The sequence below is a fragment of the Panulirus ornatus genome, chromosome 58 (assembly GCF_036320965.1).
Source record: "Panulirus ornatus isolate Po-2019 chromosome 58, ASM3632096v1, whole genome shotgun sequence".
In the NCBI taxonomy this organism is placed as follows: Eukaryota; Metazoa; Arthropoda; class Malacostraca; order Decapoda; family Palinuridae; genus Panulirus; species Panulirus ornatus.
Window position 1 is genome coordinate 26556228 of NC_092281.1, and position 23414 is coordinate 26579641.

At 41.9% G+C, this 23414-nt stretch overlaps 1 protein-coding gene across 2 annotated transcripts in view; it reads right to left on the bottom strand.

Moving 5' to 3' along the window:
- The window catches only part of sno (strawberry notch), a 468152-nt gene that overhangs the window by 5652 nt on the left and 439086 nt on the right, over window positions 1–23414 (bottom strand). For both annotated transcript variants that reach the window (XM_071695604.1, XM_071695603.1), the window contains 2 exons: window positions 22931–23169; window positions 6533–6732 (listed from right to left, as the gene is read on the bottom strand). In XM_071695604.1, coding sequence (XP_071551705.1) covers window positions 6533–6732; window positions 22931–23169 — 439 coding nt within the window. The remainder of the gene's footprint in view (window positions 1–6532; window positions 6733–22930; window positions 23170–23414) is intronic.

Here is a 23414-nt window from a genome sequence, read left to right on the forward strand (position 1 = left end):
AGGTCTAGGAAAAGACAACAAAAGCCCCCATTCGTTCACACTCAGTCTCTAGCTGTCACGTAATAATGCACCGAAACCACAGCTCCCTTTCCACATCCAGGCCACACAGAACTTTCCATGGTTTACCCCAGATGCTTCACATGCCCTGGTTCAATCCATTAACAGCACGTCGACCCCGGTATACCACATCGTTCCAATTCACTCTATTCCTTGCACGCCTTTCACCCTCCTACATGTTCAGGCCCCGATCACTAAAAAATCTTTTTCACTCCATCTTTCCACCTCCAATTTGGTCTCCCACTTCTCCTCATTCCCTCTACCTCCGACACATATGACCTCTTTGTCAATCTTTCCTCACCCATTCTCTCCATGTGACGAAACCATTTCAAAACACCCTCTTCTGCTCTCTCAACCACACTCTTTTTATTACCACACATCTCTCTTACCCTATTATTACTTACTCGATAAAACCACCTCACACCACATATTGTCCTCAAACACCTCATTTCCAGCACATCCACCCTCCTGTGCACAACTCTATCCATAGCCCACGCCTCGCAACCATACAACATTGTTGGGACCACTATTCCTTCAAACATAACCATTTTTGCTTTCCGAGATAATGTTCTCGACTTCCACACACTCTTCAACGCTCCCAGAATTTTCGCCCCCTCCCCTACCCTATGATTCACTTCCGCTTCCATGGTTCCATCTGCTGCCAAATCCACTACCAGATATCTAAAACACTTCACTTCCTCCAGTTTTTCTCTATTCAAACTTACCTCCCAATTGACTTGACCCTCAACCCTACTGTACCTACTAACCTTACTCTTATTCACATTTACACTAAACTTTCTTCTCTCACACACTTTTCCAAACTCAGTCACCAGCTTCTGCAGTTTCTCACATGAATCAGCCACCAGCACTGTATCATCAGCAAACAACAACTGACTCACTTCCCAAGCTCTCTCATCCACAACAGACTGCATACTTGCCCCTTTTTCCAAAACTCTTACATTCACCTCCCTAACAACCCCATCCATAAACAAATTAAACAACCATGGAGACATCACACATCCCTGCCGCAAACCTACATTTCCTGAGGACCAATCACTTTCCTCTCTTCCTACACATACACATGCCTTACATCCTCGATAAAAACTTTTCACTGCTTCTAACAACTTGCCTCCCACACCATATATCCTTAATACCTTCCACAGAGCATCTCTATCAACTTTGACATATGTCTTCTCCAGATCCATAAATGCTACATACAAATCCATTTCCTTTTCTAAGTATTTCTCACATACATTCTTCAAAGCAAACACCTGATCCACACATCCTCTACCACTTCTGAAACCACATTGCTCTTCCCCAATCTGATGCTCTGTACATGCCTTCACCCTCTTAATCAATACCCTCCCATACAATTTACCAGGAATACTCAACAAACTTATACCTTTGTAATTTGAGCACTCACCTTTGTCCCCTTTGCCTTTGTACAATAGCACTATGCAGGTATTCTGTCAATCCTCAGGCACCTCACCATGAGTCATACATACATTAAACAACCTTACCAACCAGTCAACAATAAAATCACCCCCTTTTTTAATAAATTCCACAGCAATTTCATCCAATCCCGCTGCCTTGCCGGCTTTCATCTTCTGCAAAGCTTTGACTAACTCTTCTCTGTTTACCAAATCATTTTCCTTAACCCTCTCAATTTACACACCACCTCGACCAAAACACCCTATATCTGCCACTCTATCATCAAACACATTCAACAAACCTCCATCTCCTTCTCACATCACCACTATTTGTTATCACCTCCCCATTAGCCCCTTCACTGAGGTTCCCATTTGTTCCCTTGTCTTACGCACTTTATTTACCTCCTTCCAAAACATCTTTTTATTTTTTTATTTTTTATTATACTTTGTCGCTGTCTCCCGCGTTTGCGAGGTAGCGCAAGGAAACAGACGAAAGAAATGGCCCAACCCCCCCCCCCATACACATGTATATACATACGTCCACACACGCAAATATACATACCTACCCAGCTTTCCATGGTTTACCCCAGACGCTTCACATGCCTTGATTCAATCCACTGACAGCACGTCAACCCCGGTATACCACATCGCTCCAATTCACTCTATTCCTTGCCCTCCTTTCACCCTCCTGCATGTTCAGGCCCCGATCACACAAAATCTTTTTCACTCCATCTTTCCACCTCCAATTTGGTCTCCCTCTTCTCCTTGTTCCCTCCACCTCCGACACATATATCCTCTTGGTCAATCTTTCCTCACTCATCCTCTCCATGTGCCCAAACCACTTCAAAACACCCTCTTCTGCTCTCTCAACCACGCTCTTTTTATTTCCACACATCTCTCTTACCCTTACGTTACTCACTCGATCAAACCACCTCACACCACACATTGTCCTCAAACATCTCATTTCCAGCACATCCATCCTCCTGCGCACAACTCTATCCATAGCCCACGCCTCGCAACCATACAACATTGTTGGAACCACTATTCCTTCAAACATACCCATTTTTGCTTTCCGAGATGATGTTCTCGACTTCCACACATTCTTCAAGGCCCCTAATATTTAATGATACTGTCTCACCCCAACTCTCATTTGCCCTCTTTTTCACCTCTTGCACGTTTCTCTTGACCTCCTGCCTCTTTCTTTTATACATCTCCCACTCATCTGCATTATTTCCCTACAAAAATCATCCTAATGCCTCTCTCTTCTCTTTCACTAATAATCTTACTTCTTCATCCCACTGCTCACTACCCTTTCTAATCTGCCCACCTCCCACGCTTCTCATGCCACAAGCATCTTTTGCGCAAGCCATCACTGCTTCCCTAAATACATCCCATTCCTCCCCCACTCCCCTTACCTCCTTTGTTCTCACCTTTTTCCATTCTGTACTCAGTCTCTCCTGGTACTTCCTCACACAAGTCTCCTTCCCAAGCTCACTTACTCTCACCACTCTCTTCACCCCAACATTCTCCCTTCTTTTCTGAAAACCTATACAAATCTTCACCTTCGCCTCCACAAGATAATGATCAGACATCCCTCCAGTTGCACCTCTCAGCACATTAACATCCAAAAGTCTCTCTTTCGCACGCCTATCAATTAACACGTAATCCAATAATGCTCTCTGGCCATCTCTCCTACTTACATACGTATATTTATGTATATCTCTCTTTTTAAACCAGGTATTCCCAATCACCAGTCCTTTTTCAGCACATAAATCTACAAGCTCTTCACCATTTCCATTTACAACACTGAACACTCCATGTATACCAATTATTCCCTCAACTGCCACATTACTCACCTTTGCATTCAAATCACCCATCACTATAACCCAGTCTCGTGCATCAAAACTACTAACACACTCATTCAGCTGCTCCCAAAACACTTGCCTCTCATGATCTTTCTTCTCATGCCCAGGTGCATATGCACCAATAATCACCCATCTCTCTCCATCAACTTTCAGTTTTACCCATATCAATGTAGAGTTAACTTTCTTACCCTCTATCACATATTTTCAAACTATTTGCCTTTCCCATAATAGCGAGGTAGCATTAAGAACAGAGGACTGGGCCTTTGAGGGAATATCCTCACCTGGCCCCCTTCTCTGTCCCTTCTTTTGGGAAAAAAAAAACAAAAACACGAGGGGAGGATTTCCAGCCCCCCCACTCCCTCCCCTTTTAGTCGCCTTCTACGACACGCAGGGAATACGTGGGAAGTATTCTTTCTCCCCATTCCCATGGATAGATATATATATATAGACATATATATACATCCCCAGGGATATATATTTTAACTTTCTAAAAGGGGAAAAAGAAGAAGGAGTCACGCGGGGAGTGCTCATCCTCCTCGAAGGCTTAGATTGGGGTATCTAAATGTGTGTGTATGTAACCAAGATGAGAAAAAGGGAGAGATAGGTAGTATGCTTGAGGAGAGGAACCTGGATGTTTTGGCTCTGAGTGAAACGAAGCTCAAGGTTAAAGGGGAAGAGTGGTTTGGTATTCCCTCAACTGCCACATTACTCACCTTTGCATTCAAATCACCCATCACTATAACCCAGTCTCGTGCATCAAAACTACTAACACACTTATTCAGCTGCTCCCAAAACACTTGCCTCTCATGATCTTTCTTCTCATGCCCAGGTGCATATGCACCAATAATCACCCATCTCTCTCCATCAACTTTCAGTTTAATCCATATCAATCTAGAGTTTACTTTCTTACCCTTTATCACATACTTTCAAACTATTTGCCATTTCCCGCATTAGTGAGGTAGCATTAAGAACAGAGGACTGGGCCTTTGAGGGAATATCCTCACCTGGTCCCCTTCTCTGTCCCTTCTTTTGGGGAAAAAAAAAAAAACCACGAGAGGGGAGGATTTCCAGCCATCCCGCTCCCTCCCCTTTTAGTCGCCTTCTACGACATGCAGGGAATACGTGGGAAGTATTCTTTCTCCCCATCCCCGTGGATAGATATATATATATATATATATATGGGAGGGTATTAAGTGAAAGGGTGAAGGCATGTACAGAGCATCAGATTGGGGAAGAGAAGTGTGGTTTCAGAAGTGGTAGAGGATGTGTGGATCAGGTGTTTGCTTTGAAGAATGTATGTGAGAAATACTTAGAAAAGCAAATGGATTTGTATGTAGCATTTATGGATCTGGAGAAGGCATATGATAGAGTTGATAGAGATGCTCTGTGGAAGGTATAAAGAATATATGGTGTGGGAGGAAAGTTGTTAGAAGCAGTGAAAAGTTTTTATCGAGGATGTAAGGCATGTGTACGTGTAGGAAGAGAGGAAAGTGATTGGTTCTCAGTGAATGTAGGTTTGCGGCAGGGGTGTGTGATGTCTCCATGGTTGTTTAATTTGTTTATGGATGGGGTTGTTAGGGAGGTAAATGCAAGAGTTTTGGAAAGAGGGGCAAGTATGAAGTCTGTTGGGGATGAGAGAGCTTGGGAAGTGAGTCAGTTGTTGTTCGCTGATGATACAGCGCTGGTGGCTGATTCATGTGAGAAACTGCAGAAGCTGGTGACTGTGCTTGGTAAAGTGTGTGGAAGAAGAAAGTTAAGAGTAAATGTGAATAAGAGCAAGGTTATTAGGTACAGTAGGGTTGAGGGTCAAGTCAATTGGGAGGTGAGTTTGAATGGAGAAAAACTGGAGGAAGTGAAGTGTTTTAGATATCTGGGAGTGGATCTGGCAACGGATGGAACCATGGAAGCGGAAGTGGATCATAGGATGGGGGAGGGGGCGAAAATTCTGGGGGCCTTGAAGAATGTGTGGAAGTCGAGAACATTATCTCGGAAAGCAAAAATGGGTATGTTTGAAGGAATAGTGGTTCCAACAATGTTGTATGGTTGCGAGGCGTGGGCTATGGATAGAGTTGTGCGCAGGAGGATGGACGTGCTGGAAATGAGATGTTTGAGGACAATGTGTGGTGTGAGGTGGTTTGATCGAGTGAGTAACGTAAGGGTAAGAGAGATGTGTGGAAATAAAAAGAGCGTGGTTGAGAGAGCAGAAGAGGGTGTTTTGAAGTGGTTTGGGCACATGGAGAGAATGAGTGAGGAAAGATTGACCAAGAGGATATATGTGTCGGAGGTGGAGGGAACAAGGAGAAGAGGGAGACCAAATTGGAGGTGGAAAGATGGAGTGAAAAAGATTTTGTGTGATCGGGGCCTGAACATGCAGGAGGGTGAAAGGAGGGCAAGGAATAGAGTGAATTGGAGCGATGTGGTATACCGGGGTTGACGTGCTGTCAGTGGATTGAATCAAGGCATGTGAAGCGTCTGGGGTAAACCATGGAAAGCTGTGTAGGTATGTATATTTGCGTGTGTGGACGTATGTATATACATGTGTATGGGGGGGTTGGGCCATTTCTTTCGTCTGTTTCCTTGCGCTACCTCGCAAACGCGGGAGACAGCGACAAAGTATAATAAAAAAAAAATAAAAATGATTAAGGATTTTCATCAATAACATTTATTATCATATAAGTGAGTCTCAGCTTCACAAATTATTACACATTGTGTGTATGAAGACCTTGTACCTCCTCAACATCTATACACAAACCATTTAGTGTATGAAAAAATCTAGCCTCTACCATCTGGCAAAAATATAAAGGATATATGAATGGCTATATATTTCACCTTAAAGCAGGGGTGGCCAATTCAAGAATTTTCATCCTGTATACCCAAGCCATAGTGAACAGTAAAATACATAAAGTGATGTATAAAACCCGCCAGCAAATGACGTAAAAAACTTTCTTCCAATTATTTCTCTTTTCGCTGGGTGATGATCTATAACTTTTTCTACTAAATCTCTTTACTTTCTCTAATCATGAATTACCTACCTATCAATACAACCAAGGTGATAAAATGCATTATGAAATAAAAGAAGTTAGATAACTGAGAAATTCTGAAAGTACGAAGAGGTGTTTTAAATTTCCCAACAGAAAGCTTTAAAAATTATACATTGATAAGAAAATCAAATACACTCACCGACCAGCTTAATGCCATCATGGGTCTTGAGACGTACAACCTGCATCCTGGGAGAAGAATGAGAGTGCAATGCAGATGAGAGAACATCTTCCACTCTTCCCCAAACATTTAACACCAAGCCACACAAGACATGGTATGTTCGTCGCCGCAAGCCTGTCTCACACTCCAATCCACTATTCACACGACGACAGTTACCTTGCCTAGAAAATTAAGGAATCACATCAAAATTGCTTTTTCTGATACAAGTCTCAGCTATCAAAATTCTGGTTAAAAAAAGAGAAAAACTGCAGTAAAATTAAAAGTTTAATGAGGTTTTCCTATGTACACCCTAAAGATAGTTTTTCTATTATAAGGTTCAAGGAAAAGGGATAGGGTCTTTTGTGATAAAAGAGAAAAGATGTAATATGTATAAGTAATATGTATGTAGGGCCTGTCTATGGATAGGGAGCTGCGGTTTCCATGCATTACACATAACAGACTGCGTATGCATATGAGCAGAAGTGACCTTTCTTCATCCATTTCCTGATGTTACCTTGGGATGTGAGTAGGTGTGGCCTTTCTTTGTCTGTTTCCTAGCTCTACCTTGCTGATACAGGGGATGGTAAGGCTGTTTTCTGTGGTGTGGCATGATGACAGGAATGGATGAAGATGAGCAAGTATGAATATGTACATATGTATGTTATAAGAGGTCACGGCGGTGCGCATGATCTAGTATATGTATAAAACCAAGTTTTGCTTACAACAAAGCTATCAATGTTACAATTCTTTGTGTATCTAATATTCAATAATAAAAGATTCAATGATATTTCTTGTGGTAAAGGAGTTACAGTTAATAACTGAATTAGCATTACTCCAGTCAATACAATGGTCATAATTTCTAACATAATCAAACAAAGCATTTGTTCTGTTTCTATCACCAGTCTGCCCAACATAAAGCATATTAGTTTTTACAAGGGATTCTGTAAACACAGCCTGCAGAATTTTCTGGTGAGATTTTGATTAAGATATTCGTTACAGTGTTGTTATTGTTGAAGGTTACATTTACATCAAAGGATTCAGATAACCTGGGAAGTAATGTATAATTATCACTTAAAGGGACAACTAAAAGATTCTTGGTATCAAGAGGTTTGGGTTTAACTCTATCAAATGATTTCTTTGCCAACTTAGGGAATTTGTCAATGAAACATCTAGGATACTTTAACGTGGATCCAACAGACTATAACTGCTCAAACTCACCATCAATAAATTCTGGACTGCATATATGTAATGCCCTAAGGAACATCAACTGGAATGATGATGGTTTAACTCCGTCATGATGAGATGAGTAATAATGAATGTAAGGACAAACACTGGTGGGTTTTCTGCATATGCTAAACTTAAAAAATTTTCTATCCCTATGGGTCATGCAATCTAAAAATGGTTACATCTAATCATTTTCCATTTCCACAATAAAGCTGATAGAAAGTACTAAATTTTTAAGTAATGGGAGAAATGTTTGTAATTTTTTGTTTGTTGGCCAAACACAAAGGCCATCATCAACATTTACCTGTTTCACATTCTGTGTTTATTGAATTGATAAAATTGTGTATAAAAGACTGTGCATTTCAATCTAATCAAGAATATTATGCTCAGAAATTTGATAAGGCGATGGGTGATGGGTAACCCTTTTAACTAGTGTTAAGAAAACTTTACATAGAATTCTATGAAACAAAATTACTAAGGGATATTTTACTCTCTAAGGCCATTTTAGTTAGGTATGTTGATGATGTTCTTTGTGTTTGGCCAACAAAAGAAAATTTACGAGCATTTCTCCCTTTATTTAACAATTTCGCACCTATAAAGTTTACTGTTGAAGTGGAAAATAATTGTATGTTCCCATTGTTTGATTGCATGATCCACAGGGATAGAAACATGTTTTAGGGTAGCATATAAAAAAAAATGTTTGTTCTTATATTCATTATTACTCACATCAACAGGATGGAGTTAAATCATCATCATTCCAGTCGATGTTCCTTAGGGCAATACACATATACAGTCTGGAATTTACTGATGATGAGTTTGAGAAGATATACTCTATTGGAACCAAGTTAAAATATCCTATACCTTTCATTGATAAATCCCTTCAGTTGGCAAAGAACTTATTTTGTAAACCTAATCCTACCCTTGATAACAAGAATCTTTTCGTTCTCCCTTTCAGTGATAATTTTACATTACTTCCCAGGTTGCTTAACTCCTTTAATGTAAATATAGCTTTCAGCAAATAAAAACACCATAAAAAATATCTCAATCACAAACTCGCAAGAAAATTCTGAGATCTGTGTTTACAGAATCCCTAGTAAAAGCTGTAATATGTTTTATGTTGGACTTTGCTCTCCGAGATAATGTTCTCACCTCCCACACATTCTTCAACTCTCCCAGAACCTTCGCTCCCTCCCCAATCCTGTGGCTCACTTCTGCTTCCATTGTCCCATCTGCTGCTAAATTCACTTCAAGATATATAAAGCATTTCACTTCCTCCAGTTTTTCTCCATTCAAACTTACCTCCCAATCAACTTGTCCCTCAACCCTACTAAACCCAATAACCTTGCTCTTAGTTACATCTACTCTCAACTTTTTTCTTTTGCACACTTTACCAAACTCAGTCACCAACATCTGCAGTTTCTCACCATCAGCGAACAAAAACTGATTCACTTCCCAAGCCCTCTCACCCACAACATACTGCATATTTGCCCCTCTCTCCAAAACTCTCGCATTCATCTCCCTGATTACTCCAGCCATAAACAAATTAAACAACCATGGAGACTTCACACACCTCTGCTGCAAACCGACACTCACTGGGAACCAACCACTTTCCTCTCTTCCTACTCGTACACATGCCTTACATCCTTGGTAAAAACTTTTCACTGCTTCTATCAACTTACCTCCCACACCATATACTCTTAAAACCTTCCACAAAGCATCTCTCTCCACCCTATCATATGCCTTCTCCAGATCCATAAATGCTACATACAAATACATCTGTTTTTCTAAGTATTTCTCACATACATCCTTCAAAGCAAACACCTGATCCACACATCATCTACCACTTCTGAAACCACACTGCTTTTCCCAAATCTCATGCTCTGTACACGCCTTTACCATCTCAATCAATACCCTCCCATATAATTTCCCATGAATGCTCGACAAACTTATGCCTATGTAATTTAAACACTCAGCTTCATCCCCTTCCCTTTCTACAATGGCACTATGCATGCATTCTGCCAATCCTCACACACTTCACCATGATCCATATATACAGTGAATATCCTTACCAACCAATCAACAACACAGTCACCCCGTTTTTTGATAAAATCCACTGCAATACCATCCAAACCTGCAACCCTGCCGGCTTTCATCTTCTGTAAAGCTTTCAATATCTCTTCTCTTTCACCAAACCATTCTCCCTGACCCTTTTCTCGAGCCTTAAGTGCAAGCCATCTCGAGCCTTTCATGCAAGCCATCACTGCTTACCTAAATGGCACTTGCTCACACAAGTCTCCTTTCCAAGCTCACTTCTCTCACCACTCTCTTCCCCCAATATTCTCTCTTCTTTTCTGAAAACCTCTACAAATCTTCACCTTCACTTCCACAAGATAAAGATCAGACATCTCTCCAGCTGCCCCTCTCAGCACATTAACATCCAAAAGTCTCTCTTTCACATGCCTATCAATTAACACGTAATCCAATAACGCTCTCTGGACATCTCTCCTTCTTACATAGATATATTTATGTAAAAATCTCTCTTTTTGAACTAGGTATTCCAATCACCAGTCCTTTTTCAGCACACAAATATACAAGCTCTTCACCATTTCCATTTACAACACTGAACACACCATGTACCTCAACTGCCACATTATTCACCTTTGCATTCAAATCACCCACCACTATAACCTGGTCTCGTTCATCAAAGCTGCTAAAACATTAACTCAGCTGCTCCCAAAACATGTGCCTCTCATGATCTTTCTTCTCATGACCAGAAGCATAGGCACCAATAATCACCCATTTCTCTCCATCCACTTTCAGTTTTGCCCATATCAATCTAGACTTTACTTTCTTACACTCTATCACATATTCCCACCACTTCTGTTTCAGGAGTAGTGCTACTCCTTCCTTTGCTATTGTCCTCTCACAAACTCCTGACTTTACCCCCACGACATTCCCAAACCAACTCTTCCCCTTTACCCTTGAGCTTCATTCCACTCAGAGCCAAAATATTCAGTTTCCTTTCCTGAAACATACTACCTATCTCTCCTTTTTTTCTCATCTTGGTTACATCCACATACATTTACACACCCCAATCTGAGCCTTCAAGGAGGATGAGAACTCCCCCATGACTCCTCCTTGTGTTTCCCCTTTTAGAAAGTCAAAATACAAGGAGGGGAGGGTTTCTAGCCCCTCGCTATATATTTATGTATTAACACTATCATACTTAACCGCCCCTTTCCCACGTAAGTGAGGTAGCGCAAGTTAACAGACGAAAGAATGGCCCAACCCACCCACATACACATATATATACATAAACGCCCACACACGCACATATACATACATATACATCTCCCCCATGACTCCTTCTTGTGTTTCCCCTTTTAGAAAGTCAAAATACAAAGAGGGGAGGGTTTCTAGCCCCTCGCTATATATTTATGTATTAACATTATCATACTTAACTGCCCCTTGCCCACGTAAGTGAGGTAGCGCAGGTTAACAGACGAAAGAATGGCCCAACCCACCCACATACACATATATATACATAAACGCCCACACACACACATATGCATACATATACATCTCAACATATAACATACGTATACATACACTGATATATACATATGTCTGATCATTAACTGCTGGAAGCGAAAGTGAAAATTTGTAGAGGTCTTCAGAAAAGAAGAGAGATGTTGGGGTGAAGAGAGTGGTGAGAGTGAGCGAGCTTGGGAAAGAGACTTGTGTGAAGAAGTACCAAGAGAGACTGAGTACAGAATGGAAAAAGGTGAGAACAAAGGACATACGGGGAGTGGGGGAGGAATGGGTTGAATTTAAGGAAGCAGTGATGGCTTGCGCAAAAGATACTTGTGGCAGAAGCGTGGGAGGTAGGCAGATTAGAAAGGGTAGAGTGGTGGGATGAAGAAGTAAGATTATTAGTGAAACAGAAGAGAGAGGCATTTGGACGATTTTTGCTGGGAAATAATGCAAATGACTGGGAGATAAAAGAAAGAGACAGGAGGTCAAGAGAAAGGTGCAAGAGGCAAAAAAGAGGGCAAATGAGAGTTGGGGAGAGAGAGTATCATTATATTTTAGAGAGAATAAAATGGATTGAATCAGGGCATGTGAAGCATCTGGGGTAAACCATGGAAAGTTCTGTGGGGCCTGGATGTGGAAAGGGAGCTGTGGTTTCGGGCATTATTGCATGACAGCTAGAGACTGAGTGTGAACGAATGGGGCCTTTGTTGTCTTTTCCTAGCGCTACCTCGCACACATGAGGGGGGAAGGGGATGTTATTCCATGTGTGGTGAGGTGGCGATGGGAATGAATAAAGGCAGACAGTGTGAATTGTGTGCATGTGTATATATGTATATGTCTGTGTGTGTATATATATGAGTACATTGAGATGTATGGGTATGTGTATTTGCGTGTGGGGACGTGTATGTATATACATGTGTATGGGGGTGGGTTGGGCCATTTCTTTCGTCTGTTTCCTTGCGCTACCTCGCAAACGCGGGAGACAGTGACAAAGCAAAATAAATAAATGATAAAAAGATGTTTTGGAAGGAGGTAAGTAAAGTGCATAAGACAAGGGAACAAATGGGAACATCAGTGAATGGGGCTAATGGGGAGGTGATAACAAGTAGTGGTGATGTGAGAAGGAGATGGATCGAATATTTTGAAGGTTTGTTGAATGTGTTTGATGATAGAGTGACAGATATAGGGTGTTTTGGTCAAGGTGGTGTGCAAAGTGAGAGGGTTAGGGAGAATGATTTGGTAAACAAAGAAGAGGTAGTAAAAGCTTTGTGGAAGATGAAAGCCGGCAAGGCAGCGGGTTTGGATGGTATTGCAGTGGAATTTATTAAAAAAGGGGGTGACTGTATTGTTGACTGGTTGGTAAGGTTATTTTTTTTTTTTTCCAAAAGAAGGAACAGAGATTTTATTAAAAAAGGGGCGTGACTGTATTGTTGACTGGTTGGTAAGGTTATTCCTTTTTTTTTTTCAAAAGAAGGAACAGAGAAGGGGGCCAGATGAGGATATTCCCTCAAAGGCCCAGTCCTCTGTTCTTAACGCTACCTCGCTAACGCAGGAAATGGCGAATAGTATGAAAGAAAAAGATGACTCATGGTGAGGTGCCTGAGGACTGGCGGAATGCTTGCATAGTGCCATTGTACAAAGGCAAAGGGGATAAGAGTGAGTGCTCAAATTACAGAGGTATAAGTTTGTTGAGTATTCCCGGGAAATTATATGGGAGGGTATTGATTGAGAGGGTGAAGGCATGTACAGAGCATCAGATTGGGGAAGAGCAATGTGGTTTCAAAAGTGGTAGAGGATGTGTGGATCAGGTGTTTCCTTTGAAAAATGTATGTGAGAAATACTTAGAAAAGCAAAGGGATTTGTACGTATCATTTATAAATATGGAGAAGGCATATGATAGAGTTGATAGAGATGCTCTGTGGAAGGCATTAAGAATATATGGAGTGGGAGGTAAGTTGTTAGAAGCAGGGTAAAGTTTTTATCGAGGATGTAAGGCATGTGTACGTGTAGGAAGAGAGGAAAGTGATTCGTTCTCAGTGAATGTTTGTTTGCAGCATGGGGGGGGTGATGTCTCCATGGTGGTTTAATCTATTTATGGATGGGGTTGTTAGGGAGGTGAATGCAAGGGTTTTGGAAAGAGGGGCAAGTATGCAGTCCGTTGTGGATGAGAGAGCTTGGAAAGTGAGTCAATTGTTGTTCGCTGATGATACAGCGCTGGTGGCTGATTCGGGTGAGAAACTGCAGAAGCTGGTGACTGAGTTTGGTAAAGTGTGTGAAACAAGAAAGCTGACAGTAAGTGTAAATAAGAATAAGGTTAATAGGTACAGTAGGATTCTGGGACAATTCAACTGGGAGGTAAGTTTGAATGGAGAAAAACTGGAGGAAGTGAAAGGTTTTAGATATCTGGGAGTGGATTTGGCAGCAGATGGAACTATGGAAGTGGAAGTGAATCATAGGGTGGGGGAGGGGGCGAAAGTTCTGGCAGTGTTGAAAAATGTCGAGAATGTTATCTTGGAAAGCAAAAATGGGAATGTTTGAAAGAATAGTGGTTCCAACAATGTTATATGGTTGCGAGGCGTGGGCTATAAATAGAGTTGTGCGCAGGAGAGTGGATGTGCTGGAAATGAGATGTTTGAGGACAATATGTGGTGTGAGGTGGTTTGATCGAGTAAGTAATGAAAGGGTGAGTGAGATTTGTGGTAATAAAAAGTGTGGTTGAGAGAACACAAGAGGGTGTTTTGAAACGGTTTGGTCACATGGAGAGAATGAGTGAGGAAATATTGACAAAGAGGATATATGTGTCAGAGGTGGAGGGAATGAGAAGTGGGAGACCAAATTGTAGGTGGGAAGGTGGAGTGAAAAAGATTTTGAGTGATCGGGGCCTGAACATGCAGGAGGGTGAAAGGTGTGCAAGGAATAGAGTGAATTGGAATGATGTGGTATACCAGGGTCGACATGCTGTCAATGGATTGAACCAGGGCATGTGAAGTGTCTGGGGTAAACCATGAAAAGTTTTGTGAGGCCTGGATGTGGAAAGGAATCTGTGGTTTCGGTACATTATACATGACAGCTAGAGACTGAGTGTGAACGAATGTGGCCTTTGTTGTTTTTTCCCAGCGTTACCTCGTGCATATGCAGGGGAAGGGGGTTTTCATTTCATGTATAGTGGGGTGACGATGGGAACGAATAAGGGCAGACAGTATGAATTGTGTACATGTGTATATACGTACATGTCTGTGTGTGTATATATATGTATACGTTGAGATGTATAGGTATGTATATGTGTGTGTGTAGACGTGTATGTATATACATGTGTATGTGGGTGGGTTGGGCCACTCTTTCATCTGTTTCCTTGCGCTACCTCGCTAACGCGGGAGACAGTGACAAAGTATAATGAAAAAAAAAAAACATGTACATATCCATACTTGCTGCCTCCATCCTTTTCCGATGCCACCCTGTCACACGAGATAGAATTCCCCCTCCCCTTCTCCTCCTCCAGCAAGGCAGTATCAGAAACAGACAAAAAAGGCCACATTTGTTCACACTCAGTCTCTAGCTGTCATGAGTAATGCACCGAAACCACGGCTCCCTTTCCACATCCAGGGCCCTGGTTCAATCCACTGACAGCATGTTGAACCCGGTATACCACATCATTACAATTCACTCTATTCCTTGAATGCCTTTCAACCCCCTGCATGTTTAGGCCACAATCACTCAAAATCTTTTTCACTCCATCATTTCACCTCCAATTTGGTTTCCCGCTTCTCATCATTCCCTCCACCTCCGACAAATATATCCTTTTTTTGTCAATCTTTCCTCACTCATTCTCTCCATGTGGCCAAACCATTTCAACACACCCTCTTCTGCTCTCGCAACCACAATCTTTTTATTTCAACACATCTCCCTTACCCTTTCACTATTTACTCGATCAAACCACCTCACACCACATATTGTCCTCAAGCAATTCATTTCCAACACATCCACCCTCCTCCTCCGCACAACCCTATCTATAGCCCATGCCTCGCAACCATATAACACTGTTGGAACCACTATTCCTTCAAACATACCCATTTCTTTCTTTCTTTCATACATTTTCACCATTTCCCACATTAGCAAGTTAGCATTAAGAACAGAGGGCTGAGCCAAAGATGGAAAATCCTCAGTTGGGCCCTTTCTCTGTTCCTTCTTTTGGAAAAGTAAAAACTGGAGGGGAGGATTTCCAGCCTCTCACTCCCTCCCCTTTTAGTCGCCTTTTATGACATGCAGGGAATACGTGGGAAATATTCTTTCATTCTATTTTTCATACATATTCACCACTTCCCACATTGGCAAGATACCATTAAGAAAAGAGCACTGCGCCTTAGAGGGAAAATCCTCACTTGGCCCCCTTCACTGTTCCCTCTTTCAGAAAAGTAAAAACTGGAGGGGGGATTTTTCTTTCTTATACTTGATCGCCATATCCTGTATCAGTTAGGTAGTGCCATGAAACAGATGAAGAATGGCCCATCCACTCATATACACACATCAATTTTTTTTCTTATTATACTTTGTCGCTGTCTCCCGCGTTAGCGAGGTAGCGCAAGGAAACAGATGAAAAAATAACCCATCCTACCCACATACACATGTCTATACATAAACGTCCACACATGCACATATACATACCTATACATTTCAACATATACATATATATGCATACACAGACATATACATATATACACATGTACATAATTCATACTTGCTGGCTTTATTCATTCCCGTCACCACCCTGCCACATATAAAATGACACCACCCTCACCCCGCACGCATGCGAGGTAGCGCTAGATAAAGACAACAAAGGCTACATTTCTTCACACTCAGTCTCTAGCTGTCATGTATAATGCACCGAAACCACAGCTCCCTTTCCACATTCAGGCCCCACAAAACTTTCCATGGTTTACCCCAGATGCTTCACATGCCCTGGTTCAATTCACTGACAGCACGTCAACCCCAGTATACCACATTGTTCCAATTCACTCCATTCCTTGCATGCATTTCATCCTCCTGCATGTTTAGGTCCTGATCACTCAAAATCTTTTTCAGTCCATCTTTCCACCTCCAATTTGGTCTCCCACTTCTCATTCCCTCCACCTCTGAAACATATATCCTCTTTGACAATCTTCCCTCACTCATTCTCTCCATGTGACCAAACCACTTCTAAACACCCATACACGCACAAATACATAACATATTTATATTTATTTTGCTTTGTCGCTGTCTCCCGCGTTAGCGGCGAGGTAGCACAAGGAAACAGATGAAAGAATGGCCCAACCCACCCACATACACATGTATATACGTACACGTTCACACACGCAGATATACATACCTATACATCTCATTGTACACATATATATACACACACAGACATACAAATATATATACGTACATAATTCATACTGTCTGCCTTTATTTATTCCCATCGCCTCCTCGCCACACATGGAATAACAACCCCCTCCCCCCTCATGTGCGCGAGGTAGCGCTAGGAAAAGACAACAAAGGCCTCATTCGTTCACACTCAGTCTCTAGCTGTCATGTAATAATGCACCGAAACCACAGCTCCCTTTCCACATCCAGGCCCCACAGAACTTTCCATGGTTTACCCCAGACGCTTCACATGCCCTGGTTCAATCCATTGACAGCACGTCGACCCCGGTATACCACATCGTTCCAATTCACTCTATTCCTTGTACGCCTTTCACCCTCCTGCATGTTCAGGCCCCAATCACTCAAAATCTTTTTCACTCCATCTTTCCACCTCCAATTTGGTCTCCTACTTCTCGTTCCCTCCACCTCTGACGCATATATCCTCTTGGTCAACATTTCCTCACTCATTCTCTCCATGTGACCAAACCATTTCAAAATACCCTCTTCTGCTCTCTCAACCACACTCTTTTTATTTCCACACATCTCTATTACCCCTTACATTACTTACTCGATCAAACCACTTCACACTACATATTGTCCTCAAACATCTCATTTCCAGCACATCCACCCTCCTGCGCACAACTCTATCCATAGCCCACGCCTCGCAACCATACAACATTGTTGGAACCACTATTCCTTCAAACATACCCATTTTTGCTTTCCGAGATAATGTTCTCGACTTCCAAACATTCTTCAAGGCTCCCAGAATTTTTGCCCCCTCCCCTACTCTATGATTCACTTCCGCTTCCATGGTTCCATCCGCTGCCAGATCCACTCCCAGATATCTAAAACACTTTACTTCCTCCAGTTTTTCTCCATTCAAACTTACCTCCCAATTGACTTGACCCTCAACCCTACTGTACCTAATAACCTTGCTCTTATTCACATTTACTCTTAACTTTCTTCTTTCACACACTTTACCAAACTCAGTCACCAGCTTCTGCAGTTTCACACATGAATCAGCCACCAGCGCTGTATCATCAGCAAACAACAACTGACTCACTTCCCAAGCTCTCTCATCCACAACATACTGCATACCTGCCCCTCTTTCCAAAACTCTTGCATTCACCTCCCTAACAACCCCATCCATAAACAAACAACCATGGAGACATCACACACCCCTGCCGCAAACCTACAATCACTTTCCTCTCTTCCTACACGTACACATGCCTTACATCCTCGATAAAAACTTTTCACTGCTTCTAACAACTTGCCTCCCACACCATATATTCTTAATACCTTCCACAGAGCATCTCTATCAACTCTATCATATGCCTTCTCCAGATCCAGAAATGCTACATACAAATCCATTTGCTTTTCTAAGTATTTCTCACATACATTCTTCAAAGCAAACACCTGATCCAAACATCCACCTACCTACTTCTGAAACCACACTGCTCTTCCTCAATCTGATGCTCTGTACATGCCTTCACCCTCTCAATCAATACCCTCACATATAATTTACCAGGAATACTCAACAAACTTATACCTCTGTAATTTGAGCACTCACTCTTATCCCCTTTGCCTTTGTACAATGGCACTTTGCAAGCATTCCGCCAATCCTCAGGCACCTCACCATGAATCATACATACATTAAATAACCTTACCAACCAGTCAACAATACAGTCACCCCCTTTTTTAACAAATTCCACTGCAATACCATCCAAACCTGCTGCCTTGCGGCTTTCATCTTCCGCAAAGCTTTTACTACCTCTTCTCTGTTTACCAAATCATTTTCCCTAACCCTCTCACTTTCCACACCACCTCAACCAAAACACCCTGTATCTGCCACTCTATCATCAAACACATTCAACAAACCTTCAAAATATTCACTCCATCTCCTTCTCACATCACCACTACTTGTTATCACCTCCCCATTAGCCCCCTTCACTGAAGTTCCCATTTGCTCCCTTGTCTTACGCACTTTATTTACCTCCTTCCAAAACACCTTTTTATTGTATGAATATATACATATACATACACATACCATCTCTCATCCCAACTCTCATTTGCCCTTTTTTTCACCTCTTGCACCTTTCTCTTGACCTCCTGCCTCTTTCTTTTATACATCTCCCACTCATTTTCATTATTTCCCTGCAAAACTCGTCCAAATGCCTCTCTCTTCTCTTTCACTTATAATCTTACTTCTCCATCCTCACTACCCTTTCTAATCTTTCCACCTCCCACGCTTCTCATGTCACAAGCATCTTTTACGCAATCCATCACTGCTTCCCTAAATACATCCCATTCCTCCTTACGTCCTTTGTTCTCACCTTTTTCCATTCTGTATTCAGTCTATCTTGGTACTTCCTCACACAAGTCTCCTTCCCAGGCTCACTTACTCTCACCACTCTCTTCATCCCAACATTCTCTCTTCTTTTCTGGAAACCTCTACAAATCTTCACCTTCGCCCCCACAAGATAATGATAAGACATTCCTTCAGTAGCACCTCTCAGCACATTAACATCCAAAAGTCTCTCTTTCACGCACCTATCAATTAACACGTAATCCAATAATGCTCTCTGGCCATCTCTCCTACTTACATACGTATACCTGTGTATATCTCTCTTTTTAAACCAGGTATTCCCAATCACCAGTCCTTTTTCAGCACATTAATCTACAAGCTCTTCACCATTTCCATTTACAACATTGAACACTCTATGTACACCAATTATTCCCTCAACTGCCACATTACTCACCTTTGCATTCAAATCACCCATCACTATAACTCAGTCTCCTGCATCAAAACTACTAACACACTCACTCAGCTGCTCCCAAAACACTTGCCTCTCATGATTTTTTTTCTCATGCCCAGGTGCATATGCACCAATAATCACCTATTTCTCTCCGTCCACTTTCAATTTTATCCATATCAATCTAGTTTGCTTTCTTACACTCTATCACATACTCCCACCACTCCTGTTTCAGGAGTAGTGCTACTCCTTCCCTTGCTCTTGTCCTCTTACCAACCCCCGACTTTACTCCCAAGACATTCCCAAACCACTCTTGCCCTTTACCCTTGAGCTTCGTTTCACTCAGAGTCAGAACATCCAGGTTCCTTTCCTCAAACACATTACCTATCTCTCCTTTTTTCTCATCTTGGTTACATCCACAAACATTTAGACATCCCAATCTCAGCCTTCGAGGAGGATGAGCACTCCCCGTGTGACTCCTCTGTTTCCCTTTTTAGAAAGTTAAAATACAAGGGGGGAGGGTTTCTAGCCCCCCACTCCCATCCCCTTTAGTCACCTTCTACGACACGTGAGGAATGCATGGGAAGTATTCTTTCTCCCCTATCCCCAGGGAGAATAAAAAGATGTTTTGGAAGGAGGTAAATAAAGTACGTAAGACATGGGAAAAAATGGGAAGATAAGTGAAGGGGGCTAATGGGGAGGTGATAAAAAGTAGTGGTGATGTTAGGAGATGGAGTGAGTATTCTGAAGGTTTGTTGAATGTGTTTGATGATAAAGTGGCAGATATAGGGTGTTTTGGTCGAGGTGGTGTGCAAAGTAAGAGGGTTAGGGAGAATGATTTGGTAAACATAGAAGTGGTAAAAGCTTTGCGGAAGATGAAGGCCAGCAAGGCAGAGGGTTTGGATGGTATTGCAGTGGAATTTATCAAAAACGGGGGTGACTGTGTTGTTAAATGGTTGGTAAGGTTATTTAATGTACGTATGACTCATGACGAGGTGCCTGAGGATTGGTGGAATGCTTGCATAGTGCCATTGTACAAAGGCATAGGGGATAAAAGTGAGTGCTCAAATTACAGAGGTTTAAGTTTGTTGATTATTCCTGGGAAATTATATGGGAGGGTATTGACTGAGAGGGTGAAGGCATGTACAGAGCATCAGATTGGGGAAGAGCAGTGTGGTTTCAGAAGTGGTAGAGGATGTGTGGATCAGGTGCTTGCTTTGAAGAATGTATGTGAGACATACTTAGAAAAGTTAATGGATTTGTATGTAGCATATATGGATCTGGAGAAGGTATATGATAGAGTTGATAGAGATGCTCTGTGGAAGGTATTAAGAATATACGGTCGGGGAAGCAAGTCGTTAGAAGCAGTGAAAAGTTTTTATCAAGGATGTAAGGCATGTGTCCGAGTATGAAGAGAGGAAAGTGATTGGTTCTCAGTAAATGTCGGCTTGCGGCAGGGGTGCACGATGTCTCCATGGTTGTTTAATTTGTTTATAGATGGGGTCGTTAAGGAGGTGAATGCAAGAGTTTTGGAAAGAGGAGCAAGTATGCTGTCTGTTGTGGATGAGAGAGCTTGGGAAGTGAGTCAGCTGTTGTTTGCTGATGATACAGCGCTGGTGGCTGATTTGGGTGAGAAACTGCAGAAGCTGGTGGCCGAATTTGGTGAAGTGTGTGAAAGTCAAGAGTAAATGTGAATAAGAGGACGGTTATTAGGTACAGCTGGGTTGAGGGACAAGTCAATTGGGAGGTGAGTTTGAATGGAGAAAAACTGGAGGAAGTGAAGCGTCTTAGAGATCTGGGAGTGGATCTGGGAGTCAATGGAACCATGGAAGCAGAAGTGAGTCATAGGGTGGGGAAGGGGGCAAAAGTTCTGGTAGTGTTGGAAAATGTGTGGAAAGTGAGAATGTTATCTCGGAAAGCAAAAATAGGTATGTTTGAAGGAACAGTGGTTCCGACAATGTTATATTTTTGGAAGGTGTGGGCTATAGATAAAGTTGTGCGGAGGAGGGTGGATGTGGTGGAAATGAGATGTTTGAGGATAATATGTGGTGTGAGGTTGTTTGATCGAGTAAGTAATGAATGGGTAATAGAGAGATGTGTGGTAATAAAAAGAGTGTGGTTGAGAGAGCAGAAGAGGGTGTTTTGAAATGGTTTCGTCACATGGAGAGAATGAGTGAGGAAAGACTGACAAAGAGGATATATGTGTCAGAGGTGGAGCGAAGGAGGAGAAGTGGGAGACCAAACTGGAGGTGGAAAGATGGAGTGAAAAAGATTTTGAGTGATCAGGGCCTAAACATGCAGGAGGGTGAAAGGTATGCAAGGGAATAGAGTGAATTGGAACGATGTGGTATACCGGGGTCGATGTGCTGTCAATGGATTGAACCAGGGTATGTGAAGCATCTGGGGTAAACCAGGGAAAGTTGTGTGGGGCCTGGATGTGGAAAGGGAGCTGTGGTTTCGGTGCATTACACATGACAGCTAGAGACTGAGTGTGAACGAATGTAGCCTTTGTTTTCTTTTCCTAGCGCTACTTCATGCACATGTGGGGGGAGGGGGTTGTCATTTCATGTGTGGCTGGGTGGCGATGGGAATGAATAAGGGCAGACAGTATGAATTATGTACATGTGTATATATGTATATGTCTGTGCGAGTATATATATATGAATACCTTGAGATGTATAGGTATTTATAGATGCGTGTGTGGATGTGTATGTGTATACGCGTATGTGGGTGGGTTGGGCCATTCTTTCGTCTGTTTCCTTGCGCTTCCTCGCTAATGCGGGAGACAGCGACAAAGTATAATAAATAAATAAATAAATACACATACATGTATACATATTCATACTAGCTTGCCTTCATCCATTCCTGGCGCTATCCTGTCCCACAGGAAATAGCATCGCTACCCCCTGCTTCAGTTAGGTAGCGCCAGGAAAACAGACAAAAAGGCCACATTTATTCACACTCAGTCTCTAGCTGTCATGTGCAATGCACTGAAACCACAGCTCCCTCTCTAAATCCAGGCCCCCATTGACCTTTTTCATGGTTTACCCCAGCGATCTTTTTTAAGAATGCAACTATTGCGTAAATCAAGAGGTCCCTACACAGGACATGATAGGTGAAACGTATGAAAGTCTCACCAAGCATTAGTGATCATCTCTAATTAAAAACATTCAACATATAATTGATAAAAGATACAGTAAATTGCATTTTTCTTGCATTTTTTTTTTGACAAAATTCTCTTTGCTAACTTTCCAAGTTTATAACAGTTGTATAACTGAAGGAGACAGAATTCTTACCGAGTTCCCAACTATCTAGCCCATGAAATACCGAGTTTACTTTCATTTCTAGGAATATTATAATAGGGATAAGTTAGGTGAGTGCAAAAATACAAATAATAAATTCAAAATGTGGAGAACAGCATGACAGTAGAGTACTTACTTGCACTGTCAATCAAAAAAGGACAACTCACCAATATGCATGCGAGCATATGTGACTAGATGCTTTAAACTGTTCCTCCCAGTGTTCCTGAGCTTCATCTGGAGTTACTTTCTTGTACTTCTTTTTAAGGTCAGAATATGTTTCCTGCTTCATCTGCATCCCCGTGTTGGGTCGGTAAAGAATGAACATTCTTGCATTCTTTTCGCGTTTTTTGTTAGCAGGAGATGGCTCCAAAACTGCTAGTACAGCAGTCTTCTTGTTATTTCGCACCTGTGAAAGAGGCAATGATGTTAAAATTTTGTGTAGATCAAGATTGTAAGGGATAATATGTTATTCTATTTGACTTTTTATTCATTATACCTTGACGCTGTCTCCCGCATTAGTGAGGTAGTCCACGGATACAGACCAAAGAATGGCCCAACCCACCCACATACACATGTATATACATACACATCCACACACACGCACATATACATACTTATACATTTCAACATATACATATATATACACATACA